The following is a 14,588-nucleotide window of genomic DNA, read 5'->3' as shown; positions in this document are numbered from 1 at the left end:
ACGATGGCAGAATTTTCAGTTGCCCTCCTGTCCTGTAACAATAACGCGCCTGGGTTAGATAGAATCAAATTCAACTTGTTGAAGAATCTACCCGGCAATGCCAAGATGCGCTTGTTGAACTCGTTCAATAAGTTCCTGGAGCAAAACATTGTACCGCAGGATTGGAGGCAAGTGAAGGTGATCGCCATCCAAAAACCAGGGAAACCAGCTTCTGATCACAACTCTTATAGGCCGATTGCAATGCTATCCTGTATCCGGAAATTGATGGAAAAAATGATACTCCGTCGTTTAGACCATTGGGTCGAATCAAATGGCCTACTATCGGATACTCAATTTGGCTTCCGCCGTGCCAAAGGGACGAATGATTGTCTTGCGCTGCTTTCAACAGATATTCAGCTGGCGTATGCTCGCAAAGAACAAATGGCGTCTGCGTTCTTGGACATTAAGGGGGCTTTTGATTCCGTTTCTATTGACATTCTTTCGGGCAAACTTCACCGACAAGGATTTTCTCCAATTTTGAACAATTTTTTGCACAATTTGTTGTCCGAAAAGCACATGCATTTTACGCACGGCGATTTGGCAACTTTTCGCATTAGCTACATGGGTCTTCCCCAGGGCTCATGTTTAAGCCCCCTTCTTTACAACTTTTATGTAAATGACATCGACGTCTGGCAAATTCATGCACGATAAGACAACTTGCAGACGACAGTGTAATCTCTGTTACAGGAGCCAAAGCTGCCGATTTGCAAGGACCATTGCAAGATACCTTGGACAATTTGTCTGCTTGGGCTTTACAGCTAGGTATCGAATTCTCTCCGGAGAAGACTGAGATAGTAGTTTTTTCTAGGAAGCATGAACCTGCTCAGCTTCAAACACAATTAATGGGTAAAACGATTTCTTAGGTTTTGGTACACAAATATCTTGGTATCTGGTTCGACTCTAAAGGCACCTGGGGTTGTCACGTGAGGTATCTGATGAAAAAATGTCAACAAAGAGTGAATTTTCTTCGTACAATAACCGGACAATGGTGGGGAGCCCATCCAGGAGACCTTATAAGGCTTTACCAAACAACGATATTGTCTGTTATTGAATACGGGTGTTTCTGCTTCCGCTCCGCAGCAAACACACATCTGATCAAACTGGAGCGAATACAATATCGTTGTTTGCGTATCGCCTTAGGTTGCATGCAATCGAACCATACGATGAGTTTGGAGGTCTTAGCTGGAGTACTACCATTGAAAACCCGCTTTTGGAGCCTGTCTTCTCGTATTCTTATCAAATGTGAGGTCTTGAACCGTCCCGTGATTGAAAATTTTGAAAGGTTAATCGAACTTAATTCTCAAACCCGTTTTATGACATTGTATTTCAATCACATGTCCCAAAATATTAGCCCTTCTTCGAATACTCCAAATCGTGTCGACTTATCAAATACTTCTGATTCTACTGTGTTTTTCGATACATCCATGATAGAAAAAACTCGTGGAATCCCGGATCATTTACGCGTGCAGCAGATCCCCAAAATTTTTTCCAATAAATATCGAAACATCAACTGCAACAATATGTTCTACACTGACGGATCACTTCTTGATGGGTCCAATGGCTTCGGTATTTCCAATAACAATTTAACCGTCTCCCATAAGCTCGATAATCCTGCTTCTGTTTACGTCGCAGAATTGGCTGCAATTAAGTACACCCTAGGGATTATCGAAAAAAATGCCCACGGACCATTATTTCATCTTTACGAACAGTCTCAGTTCCATTGAGGCTCTTCGATCGATGAAAGATGTTAAGCACTCTCCGTATTTCCTGGGGAAAATACGGGAACATCTGAGTGCTTTATCCGAAAAATCGTTTCAGATTACCTTAGCGTGGGTCCCTTCTCACTGCTCGATACCGGGCAATGAGAAAGCGGACTCTTTGGCTAAGGTGGGCGCAACAAACGGTGATATTTATGAAAGACAAATTGCTTTTAATGAATTTTTCGCACTTGTACGTCAGAATACGATCATCAGTTGGCAAAATGCTTGGACCAGAGGGGAATTGGGAAGGTGGTTACATTCCATAATCCCCAAAGTATCGACGAACCCGTGGTTCAAGGGGTTGGATGTAGGTCGGGATTTCATTTGCGTGATGTCCCGGCTTATGTCCAATTACTATAGATTTGACGCGCATCTCCGTCGTGTTGGGCTCGGGGAAAGTGGTATCTGTGCCTGTGGTGAGGGTTATCACGACATAGAGCATGTGGTTTGGTCATGCCCTGTACACCGTGATGCCAGGTCTAAATTAATAGCTTCCCTGCAGGCCGAAAATAGGCAGCCGGCTGTTCCTGTTCGTGATGTCTTGGCGAGCCGTGACCTATCCTACATGTCCCTTATATACGTTTTCCTGAAATCCATCCACTTCCCAGTTTAATCCTATTCCCTTCCGCCTACATCCAACCAAACGACAAGAACACGTTAAGACCCCGGATCCGGAAACAGCAACTAGACACGCATGATACTCTCAGGTCCCGAGGGAGACAACCCAATATGCCAGTCCGTAATATCTTGGCCCAGCAGCGGAACATATTCAATATGCTGCTTACCTATGGCGATGGAAAACCATCAAACAACAAATCAGTGCTTTTAATGCAAAACATTCTAGCTTTAAGTTAGATTTAGTTTCAGCTCGTAGTCGGCAGCGAGGATAAAAAATTTGCTTTTAGTTATTAAGATACTTTAGGAAGTAAGCTACCAGATATAATTGGCGCCGTTAAACATTAAATTGTATTTGTGCCGTGTCAAATAAATTATAGATGAAGAAAAAAAAAGATGAATAGGGTTATTTTAAGTTGGTCTGACAAGGTTGAGTACTTGGGACTAATTTACGTTAAAAAACTTATTTTCAAAGAGCACATTGAGAGTATACAAGCCAAGTGCATCAAATAAACGAGATGTTTATAACCTTTCATTAACAGGAAGTCTAAACTTTGTTTAAAAAACAAGCTTTTGATTTACAAACGAAGTTTTAGACCAGCAATGCTTTAGGTTGTACCGATCTGGTCAAGTTGCTATTCAACAAGGAAGAAAACGCTCCAAAGGGTTCAGAATAAAATTCTGAAAATGATTTTGAAGCGTCCTCCTTGGTTTGGTAAAATCGAATTACATAGACTTACTGGTGTTGAAACGTTAGAAGCTATGTCGAATAAAATTATAAACAAACGACAAAAATCGTTGCAATCCTCAATTGCTACGATAAGCTCTCTTTATAGCCAATAAGTTAGCAATTAAGTTAGTTGTAAGTTTACTTCCCCTTTTTTGACAAGTAGGTTTAAATCCCTACGAATGATAAATTCTAATTGCGAAAGCAATCAAATACTGATAATTAAAATTACAAATTTCTAACAGTGTTGAGAAGTCACCATTTGTGATTGGACACACATACTCATTATTTACTAATATTTATCATAAATACTTAAGCTACTAACAAATTCTCCCATTTAAAAAAACCCTATGTCGAATAATTGAACCACCCCACTATGGTCGGAATCGTGAAATTTCACGACAAAAATCTGTAATTCGGAAACCATCGATGCTAGTAATTTCTTGTCTTCTAGAAAGTTTCTCTACTAAGAGAAATCTATCTTTTGGTATGGATGGTTACTAGGGTGGTCCTATTGTACTCAAAGTAAAAATTTTATCTTTTTTATCTTACGACATAGAGCAATATTGTCTTCCACAAAATTATAGATAATTTAATTTTATGAAACTTTTTAAAAAAAAACTATTTCTCTATCTTGTTTTTTCACTGTTCTATGGCAATTTTTCTAAATTCATTTGGGGTGGTTCGAAAAAAAAAGCACTATTGTTGCTCTAGTTTTTTCAGTTTTATTCGGATTTCAAAGTAGTGTTCGAGTGACTTTCAGGGCGTGAAAAACTGCATATTTTGACACCAATAGATAATTGCTAACTATTCAGAGAAAAAAGTTTCACGTGTTTTTTCGTTCTAAAATGACACTTTTTGGAGGCACCCTACTCCTTTGTTTGCACATATATGCAACAACAACACGTTTAGGATGAAAGTACATAGTTTCACCTTCAAAATCCATGTTGTAGAATTTGTCAACTTTTGTGTCCTCTAGGCTTAAAACGCATTTAAAAACTAAAAGTTTTTACACAAAAATTTGCTAATCCATCATTCAAAACCATCTAGTCATTCCAACTTAATTTTTATTCGGAAAATTCGTTCGAGTGACTTTTGGGGCATGTAAAAGCGCTTATTTTGAATTTAACAAATAGATTCCAGTGCTTGTTGAAAATAAATTATCTATGTTTCGAAATGTTGTTGGTGTCATATTGTTGTATCAGCCAAATAAATGCATAAAATATACTCGAAAATAGCGTTATTTGGTAACAGCGTGTGAATGCATAAAATATACTCGAAAATAGCGTTATTTGGTAACAGCGTGTGAAGTTCATGTTTTTTTTTTATGTCGGTAGCATTGCATATCAATCTCCAGCAGTGTTTTTACTACTTATTCACATACACGTTGGAGGAAATCGTTGCCATTAGTGTGTGGTACTCAAATATCAAAGGATCACTGTAAGCATACTCGCGGGAAGTATGTTCTACATATATGTGATACATAACGGTAATACATAACAGCATTGTGGTTACCATAATAACCTAACAGTATAATCGTTACTTGGTGACTTTACTATTATGAATTACACAGATAGACATAGCGGACTTCGATAAACTTTGTGACGTGACATTCAATATGTACGTGAACCAATACGGGTGGTATCCCATGCCTGCGACACTTCACAAAATTTTTGTTCATTCTACAAGGATCGTGGCAAGTCTACTCCTCTCAACGGGATTTATGGGCGAACAAGGCTCTGAAGCTAGAAACAAGTACTATCGGAACGATCGCCAATTTCACGCCCGAAAAATTTCTAGAGCTGCTAATTTTACGGATGTTTCTTATCGTGCTATGGATTCGTCAGATCCAATTCTTGCAGCTAGATCTGACAAAAAAAGAACAGATATTCAAAGGTCTACGATTGAGTGGAAAGAGTTTTTGGAATAATAAAAAACAATTTAACTTTGTAAACATTCGAATATATAGAGAACCCTATTAAAATGTCATTTTTAATTTAAAAACAACGATAATTTATTTTCAACAAGCACTGGAAACTATTTATTTGAATCAAAATAAGCGCTTTTTCATGCCCCAAAAGTCACTCGAACGAATTTTCCGAATAAAAATTAAGTTGGAATGACTAGATGGTTTTGAATGGTGGATTGGAAAATTTTTGTGTAAAAACTTCTAGTTTTTAAATGCGTTTTAAGCCTAGAGGACACAAAATGAATTTAGAAAAATTGCCATAGAACAGTGAAAAAACAAGATAGAGAAATAGTTTTTTTAACAAAGTTTCATGAAATTAATTTATCTATAATTTTGTAGAAAACAATATGCTCTATGTCGTAAGATAAAAAAGTTACAATTTTTATTTTGAGTACAATAGGACCACCCTAGTAACCATTCATACCAAAAGATAGATTTCTCTTAGTAGAGAAACTTTCTAGAAGACAAGAACTTACTAGCATCTATGGTTTCCGAATTACAGATTTTTGTCGTGAAATTTCACGATTCCGACCATAGTACACCCTAATGAAATACAATGTATTCGATGCTGGTTCTAGTGTATATCATTATACAGGCTATTTCGAGAGACTGGCGATCAATTTCATTAAATAAATTCTAAATGTTTTAAACTCCGCCTTCCACAATCAATAAAACGACCAGTCCCAGAGAGTCGATTTTTGCAAAAAAAAAAAATTTTCAGATGAAACCAATTCTCGACGTTTCATGCGTTTTTAAGTCATTTGGCATCAAAAAAAAAACTCGAAAACCGAAATTTCACGTACTCCTTGGGTGATTTTTCAATTTTCAAAAACTTCAATCACTTTGCGCCACTCCATTTTAAGTCCGATTGAGCTGAAATTTTGCACAGGGTGTTTTCTCGAGCAGGTGAACATTTTGTATAGAGTTTTTTTTTGTAATTTTCTGGTCAATTTTTTTCCATACGATGATTGGCACCCTAATGGACATATTTGTTACCACCAAAAACATCCACATGTCAAACTTGGTTGCTTTTACTTGGCTGGTTCTGGAGTTGTGCAAAGTTTGTGTTTTATTTATATGGGACACCTTCCCTCCAAAAGAGGGAAGGGTATCAAACCCCCATGGAAATATTTTTTGGTTTAAAAATCTTACGAAAAAGGAAGGGGTGTCGAATTACTATGAACATATTTGTTACTATTAACAACATTCACATACCAAATTTGGTTGTATTTGCTTGTTTGGTTCTCGAGTTGTACGAAATTTCTGTTTGATTTGTATGGAACCTCTCCCTTACAGAAGACGGAGGGTGTCGAACTACCATGGAAATATTTCTAGGCTTAAAAAACTGTTACATGCCAAATTTGGCACCATTTACTTAGGGGTAAGCGAGGTAAGATCGCCCCCTTAAGCAATTCTGTTTACAGAAAATAAAGTTGCGGCTGCAACTAATTTTTTTCTGTGCTAAGTAGCTCTTCTATTCAATACCCGCATCTAAAAAATAAGTACTGAAATATTTTTGTTTATTTTCTAGCTTTACCTTCAATTTTAAACAAGCATTGAAAATGTGCAGATCTTTTTCATGTGCAGGAATTTTTATTTTATTTGTATGATATTCCTTCCTTCCAAAATAGTGAGGGGTCTCGAACTATCTTAGGAACCCGACCCTAAAACCTTTATTTACAAAATTTCATGCTGATCGGTTTAGTAATTTCTGAGCCTATATTGCAGGACTGTATTTTCATATGTTTAGATATTATTAGGTTATGGCCTCCGTGCCCTCTCCTCCTTAATCCGGCTATGGTCATACGTTAGGAATCAATACAAAGTGTATATTGGGTGGCCCAACTGGAAAAGTGAAATTTGTGACCAGCATTATGGGCCAATGTTTCAAAGGTATCAGAATTGTAAAAATGCGAGATTCAGAGCGGTTATTTCGTAATTCGATGAATACATACCAATTGTTTGTAGTCGCATTCATTTTGTTGAATTAAACGATGTTTTCAACGGATGCTCTTTTACTCGACCTACTTTTTGTGACTGCGCAAAAACAACAACAAGTTATCAGCTGAAAGAAGTTTACCAACATTTATTGGAAAATTTGAGAGTTACGCTCATGAGAGCAGGGGTTTCGCAGAGCAATGTTGTTCACGTAATTAAACTTCGATTTGACTATTAAAAGTTACTGACATACGCTAGAAACCAATACAAAGAATAGACTGGCCCAGAATACTGGTTGACCCAGAATACTGGGATGATTGTACAAACTTTCAATTTTTTTTCATCGAAAACACCTAACACAGCTAGACTAACTATTATTATAATAAGAGCTGATGTTAAGGTGGAAGTGCGTCGAAGCAATAAATGGCCGACTTTAAGCCACCACGTGGTCAACTTCGAATTTTCAAATGCTTACCACTCGGTAAAAGTTGGTGCATCACTTGTGAAAACATATTATCATGTTTGTTATGGTGATGTAAACATATAATAGTGTTTTCATAGATAACGCATTACCCCTCTCCCGCTCACAAAGTTTATCATTAAAATTTATAGCTTCACGAGAAAATTTAAGCTGAACACTTTGTAGACTAACTAAAATTACTGTCAACTGTAGTATTTTGAAGAAAATGCCCAGCTATGAGGCAGCATATAAAAGTTTAAGGAACAATCGTAAGCACAACAAACTATTTTATGTCAAAATATGATGATTAGAATTCTTGGTGCTCTAGAAACACCATGAGCGGGAAAGGGTTAACTATTCCCGAGTCTAGTGACGCTGAAAATTCGTAGTCGACCACGTGGTGGCTTCTACACACTATCACCTTAAATAAACCATTTTTTTTTAATTTACCTATTTTCTTCTTTTAGCGTGGACAGTGTTAAGTTGGTTACAAATGGATTTTCCCATGTCAAATCTATATTTTCTCCAATATAATCTGAAGCAAGTCTTAGCGGTTGATATTGTACAAGATAGCTAAGTACAGGAGACATTCCGTCATATGGCCTTTTCCACGATAGCTTTATTTTACGACTGTCCACTTCTAAAACCTCTAGTTCAGATGGAGCATCTGGTCTTTCTTGTACTGCTAGGTAAGTTATTTGTTCACTTGTTCCGTATGAGTTTTCCGCTGAACAGACATACTTTCCGGAATCGAATCGCTCTGTGTGGCTGATAGACAGTTGAGATCGCATTCCATTGTCAACTTTTATCTCGACTAAATTGTACCTAAAACCGGACCTAGCTATTCAATGATCATATACGCAATACATGCAATGTGCAAAGCACACAAAAATTTGTACCTACCGGTAGTTGTTAAAATCTATTTTCGACTTTTTATGGGTCCAAACAATTTTTATTGGATCATCACCCAGAGCTAAGCATTCCAACATTACCGCGTCGTTCCGACGTGCGGATATATTCTTTACCGGGCTATCGAAATGAACAGCTACGTTCACATCAATTTTAATAATTTTGGACAATTTATTACCAATTCCGTTGTAAGCTTCACACATGTAGTAACCTATAAAACTTGGTTAAAGCTAATAGTATGTATTCTACTATTTTAATTCACTCACCTGCATCAGAAGACGTGGCATAGTTTACCTTGAGCGTCTCATTGTTGAATGAAAATGATTGAAAATTGTTAGGTAGTATGCTCTGGCTTCTATACCATGTTATTTTTGGTTGTGGAAAACCATCAGCCTTGCATATTACAGTAATTGTACTGCCTAAAACAACTGCCAAGTCGGAAGGTTCCTGTTTCCAAGTCGGAGGCACCTGAACAAGTAGTTCGGCAGTGTGATTAACCTCTGCAGCTGCATTCAATGCAAGGCATGTATATTTTCCACTATGCTTTGATGTAATGTTTTTCAGAACGAGTAATGTAAAAAATTCTTCTTTTTTTTCCACTACGTGAAGATCTCGCGGGATAGAGGTACCATCTTTTTTCCAACTGAAATATACTGGCATGTCTCCTGATGACACCGAACAAGTTAACTGAGCTCGACCACCAACTTTAATATTTTTTGGAAATGAGAAAGGTTCAATCACTGGTGGGCCTAAAATATAATGAAAATTTGTTATTCTTAAAGTTTTCTGTATGCGTTGGATAACAATTTGAGTAATCGCTATATTTATTTCATCAATCTTATTTGTTCAATTTACTCTATTCTCTAAGTAAAATTTTCGACTATTCGACTAATTCGAATTGAGAAAATATTTACCTTGAAAATTTAAGGAAATTCGTAAAATAAACAAATAAGAGTGATGAGATAAGTATAGATGTTGAAATTAATAAAGGAGCGATTACCCTTTATAAATTAGGTTAGACACTAACACGATTAGACACAGCACAGAGCAGCAAACCCACACCGCCAGCAACAACAACAACGGCAACGCAGAACCTCAGTTGTACATATAGATCCCGCGGGTGATAGTGTTCAAAATCATCGAGGGAATATCAAGGAGTACACACCCGGAGAATAAAAAAACCACCACCAAAACCATGTAATATGGACAAAAAGTAGGTGCATATTTAATTTATCATCAATCGAAGTGCAGTTTAGTTGAGTTAGTTTCAACCCAAGTGTAGTATAATTTAGATTCATCTTCTAAACTAATAGTAAAGTATTGAAACTAATTTTAGATAAAAAGCGAATAACATCCAATCCGACTTAATCCATTCCTCGGCTGGTGTTGCCATAAGCTGCCGGTACCCGGATAACTGTCCCATAATGAAAAACAACATGTTAAGAAAACGGCGATTCAATATTATCCGTGAATTTTCTGATTTCCAGCAATTACATCTAGAACCAATGACCATGACAGTTTCATGGCAGCACATGTTTATCGTTGAGAACAAAAAACCATGGATGGAATTGGTTTTACGTTATATAACTTGAAAAAAAGCCAAAATGGGACAAAATATGCGGGTATATTACAAAAGTACTCGCATATTTTGTCCCATCACATATAAATTCAACCAGCAACCGGCTCTATCATAGGCAACGTAGCATGTACTACAGAAAAATAACATTAGTCTAGTTAATTAAATGACATACTTCTATATGCCTAAAATAATTCGATATACACTAATCTGGAGCAAAATTATATGTTTGCAGTTTGTACCACTATGCAGTGGGACTGTAATGCGGGTACTTTCAACATGGGACAAAAACAACTTGGTATTTTTTCCATGTTTTTCCATACAAAAGTATCAATTTTAATATTTTTCCAGAAAATATGATGTCGATTCCCGATGATAACTCAAAAGTGACCAAAATCAGTATGGGACAGTTATGCGGGTACCGGCAGTAAGGCATCGCCTCACATTTGAAATTTGATTAAAGTTTGACAAATGTGCTTGAAATTTTGAAGGATGAAACAGACCAGACGGTTAGAAAACAGATTGATATAAATACAGTTTGTATCAATTGTGCATGTAGTTGCTGAGCAGGGTGCGAGCGCTCGACCTGTGCGGTTCGTTTTTTTCCGAATGCTCCGCGCCGATCAATTAAGTTCTTGTACGCGCCGATCAATTGAGTTCTTGTTGCGAAAAGTGTCATAATCGCATCTTTCTTAGTGTTTCGGTGGTGTAATCACGATTTTATTAATTGTAAGGGGTGGAGAAAAAGGTTATACGAAATTAGGCTGTTTCGTATTGCCGGTGAAAGTGAAGCCATTGCTAAAAACCTCATGTTCTCGGTGGCGGAACGCGTTTCTCGCGAGCGCTTGCCGTGGGTTTGTGTGAGTGAAATGTGAACTTAGGTAGCAAGAAGAGCGCGTGTGCAGGAAGATTGTGTCGCACCCATGCGACGATCCTCGAGTAACACCATAGTTCAGAGAACAGACGCACGATAAGTATTAGTATTTTGCTCGTGTTTTTTTATTATCCCAGTCAGAATTCCCTCGGACTCGAATCGGACGATCGGACCCGTTTCTCTCAAAATTCATGCGGGTGGAACGAAATTCGCTCGAATTGTGTGTTCAACGCTCTTTCTTTCGGTTTTTTATGTCTTTCTCGCTTTGGCGCAGACCATATTCTCACCGAAAGGAAACGTTGCGCAAACAGATGCACGATTTTTTGTATTGGTGTGTGTATTGAACTCTTGTTTATTCTCATCGAAAGCAAACGTAGCGCAAACATTGTTTTATTTTCAATCGAGTTGTGATTGAAGTTTAATTATTTCGTGTCGCGTTAAAAATTCGCGTGTTTAAAGTAAGAAAATACTGTTGCGGCGGGTTAAAAAGTGTCGAAAGTGTTTATCCGGCTTCTGATTAATGGTGGGTGTTGTTTTCGGTGATATGTTTACTGGAATGGGCAGTGCAACAGTGTAAAATTTATTATTTTCATGTGAATAAAAACGTAAAGCCCAAGAAAGTTAAGTGCGGTGGATGTCATTCTTAAGTGAAGTGGAAAATCTAGCTAATTTAAAACGGAATTGTTCCGCGCTAGATGAAAAACGAATGCTGGTTGGTAACCAGCAAGTGTGTTGTTTTGGTGTTTGGTGTTGGTGTTTATTCTTCTGCATCTTTAATAAGTGCAATTGCACTTGCCAGGTCAGTGTTTCAGAAAAAAAAAACAAAAAAAAACAGTTCGAACCACAACGATAATATCCGGCCGTTTTTTTTTTAACCGCTTGTGGAGTCAATTAAAAATGCTTTTAATTGTTCAATGTGTAGGACGAAAATTGTCAATTTGCAAGCGTATAGTAAAAATAAATTATAAAGTCTTCTATGCATGCTAGAAACGGGTTGATCGAATTGAAACAATGCAAAATATGTTTTGTTGTGAAATTTTACTGCACTTCTTTAGGTATCTTTTTTTGCCAAAACTAGACTGACACATTGTTTCTTTGCCACTGTTAAGGGAACTTTTGTTAAATTTCGTTTCCAAACATTGATTATAAATCAATGGCAAATGCGTTTTTGTAAACACATAACATTCAGCTGGAAAAATAAATATATGTATTTACATGTTGCGAAATTTATAATTTGCTGTAAAATAAAAACAAAAATGAATTCGCTTTGAAATATTAAAGAGCGCATGTACTACAACCAGTGCACTTTGTAAGAAATGAAGACTTGCATAAATCGTTGTAATTTAGCAAAACTTCGTTGTAGAATAAAATGATGATTCATGATTCTCAAAAGGAATGCCCTTAATCATCAAAGCTTCACGAAACATAGACTTGATCGACTAAACTGGAAATTTTTTGGTCCAGTTTTTTGTGTAAATCAAATTTGTTTTCTGTAATATTGAAAACTTCTACCCCAACAGCAGTGCATATTTGTACACAGAAGTTTCCAAGCGAGAGGCGTGCTTCCGTACCATTGACTTTGCCGCATCTCATAAACGTGGTTACGAGAGACGGTTTAGAACTTGATTATTTTTTATTGTTGAACTGATCTAGCGAGTATCGAGTGTTTCAAGGTTTTCACTATTAGTTATACACAATAGCGGTTGAGAAAACGGGAATTGTCAACAGACTTGCTTGCTTATTAGCGCATAGTTTCTAAAATTAATTTTACATATTTTGTCTTTTTATCTACAATATAATCAATATTGAAAAAAATTCACAAGACCCGAATAAGAACACAATTTATTTTGAACAAAAAGCCTGTGTTAATGCTGATCCAAATAAATAAAAGAAGAACAGATATGTTTGATCAGCTTTAATCGATTAGCTTTTTTAAACTGTAGCCAAGTTTATGGGAAAAATATATGTTTTGTTCATCTTTTCCACTAAATTTAGCTCCAGAATTTACTATAATGTTTTTCGCCATTTTAAATTTTCCAAAAATATTAGATTAGCTTAAAATAAGGAACATTTAAAATTACTTTCAGTGTGCTAATCCGATTAATTCCATTTTTTTAATCAGCAAAATCGCTTTTTACACGGCGGATACGGGCCGGTAAGAAATGGGAAATCTTCTCTTCTGAATACAGTGAAGCCTTTTTTTACACGGTTTTGTTTTAAACGGTTTTTTTTTATACGCGGTTTTATTTTACACGTTTTTTTTACGACGATTTTCCAAATAACGCGACTTTTTTACGTCGTTTCTCGAATAACGCGGTTATTTTTGCACGATTTTTCGTCTTCGCGTTAAATTGTTACAATAAGTAACAGTAACGGTAACAGACTATAGTAGGCTGTTTTTTACACGATTTTCTTTACGTCGTTTTTCCAAATAACGCTAATATAAATTCCACTGCGCTGTAATTTTTAAACATGATTGAAAAAATTTAAACAAGTAAAATTTTTTCACGTGGATTTCAGAATTTACTCGGTATTTTCTCGCGGATTTTGAAACTTACGCGTTTTTTGGAAGCTACGTTTCCCTCGCACGACAAGCGACTCAATTTCGTTTTTTAGGGTTATTACATAACAGTAACAATTTTTCAAAAAAAAATCAAATGTTTGTTGTTTTTTGAAAACAAAAACGGAAGTGTTTAGGAAACTCTTTTGTGCAAGCGTAGAAAACTCTTCTGGAAGTTTCAATCTTTGCATAGACGTTTCTATGGGCAAAAGACGTAATTTTGTGCTACTGATTCAATTTTTTGAAACACGACTCTTTTTTGAAAAGCTATTGAAAAATGTTATATTGAAAAGGCATTGATGATTATAAATATTTTAGAGATGAAACGGTTTGTTAGATCGGTGTGACGTCTTCGGTAAAGTTGTTGATAATAGTTTTGTCTTTCCAAAAATATATACTCTGGAAAAATTTTTTTGTTTTAAATATTAAAAGAACAATCAAAAATTAATTATGTAAAACAACTCATTTCATAAATAATCTGATTTTTTTATAAATAATTAAAAAGATTTCCTAAATATTGCGGACTGTCCGATCATGGAGAAATTCAAGAAAAAAAAATTCTACTGTTTTGAAAAAAAAAACAATTTATCTTGTAAATTTTTTTTTCACAGTTATTTTTTTCGAAGGACAACATAATTAACTATAACTTTGCCGAAGACACTCAATCAAATAAACCGTGTTGCCTGTTAAAATATTTTTAATCACTAATAGAGCACTCTATTTAGTATATAAATATGGTCGATTCAATCGGTTGCCCGTTTCTTTGTTGCAAAGTATGAATGTTAGAAAAATAATTACTTGCAAATAGTCATTCAAAGTTGCGTCCTAGGAAGATAGTCTGCGTCATTTTGACTGCTCGCTTTCTGTAATATTGCCCACATACATTTTCTATTATTTGAAAGTCGGGAGTCATTTCGACGTATGATTATCCTTTTACGCACATCAAAATATGTAAATAGAACCCAGTAAAAATGATGAACACGAAATAGAATAAAGGAATTGCGTCACATCGATAGATGCTCTACGGCAGGTTTTGAATTAGAATGCTATATAAAAACAAAACAAAGAAAACCGCTGCTGAAGTAGTCCCATACCCTTCACAATTTCGCAAATGTTAAAAATGCCTTAAGGGGTTATATACCTTTTTGGTCGAGAAAAATG

The 14,588-nt window shown here is 36.1% G+C and overlaps 1 protein-coding gene across 1 annotated transcript in view; it reads right to left on the bottom strand.

Moving 5' to 3' along the window:
- The window catches only part of LOC129719885 (cell adhesion molecule Dscam2-like), a 414,602-nt gene that overhangs the window by 218,741 nt on the left and 181,273 nt on the right, over positions 1-14,588 (bottom strand). The window contains exons 6-8 of the mRNA XM_055671300.1: positions 8,684-9,166; positions 8,412-8,628; positions 7,959-8,333 (exon numbers count right to left, since the gene is read on the bottom strand). Coding sequence (XP_055527275.1) covers positions 7,959-8,333; positions 8,412-8,628; positions 8,684-9,166 — 1,075 coding nt within the window. The remainder of the gene's footprint in view (positions 1-7,958; positions 8,334-8,411; positions 8,629-8,683; positions 9,167-14,588) is intronic.

The sequence above is a fragment of the Wyeomyia smithii genome, chromosome 2 (genome assembly GCF_029784165.1).
Source record: "Wyeomyia smithii strain HCP4-BCI-WySm-NY-G18 chromosome 2, ASM2978416v1, whole genome shotgun sequence".
NCBI lineage: Eukaryota > Metazoa > Arthropoda > Insecta > Diptera > Culicidae > Wyeomyia > Wyeomyia smithii.
This window is presented reverse-complemented; position numbering and strand designations above follow the sequence as displayed.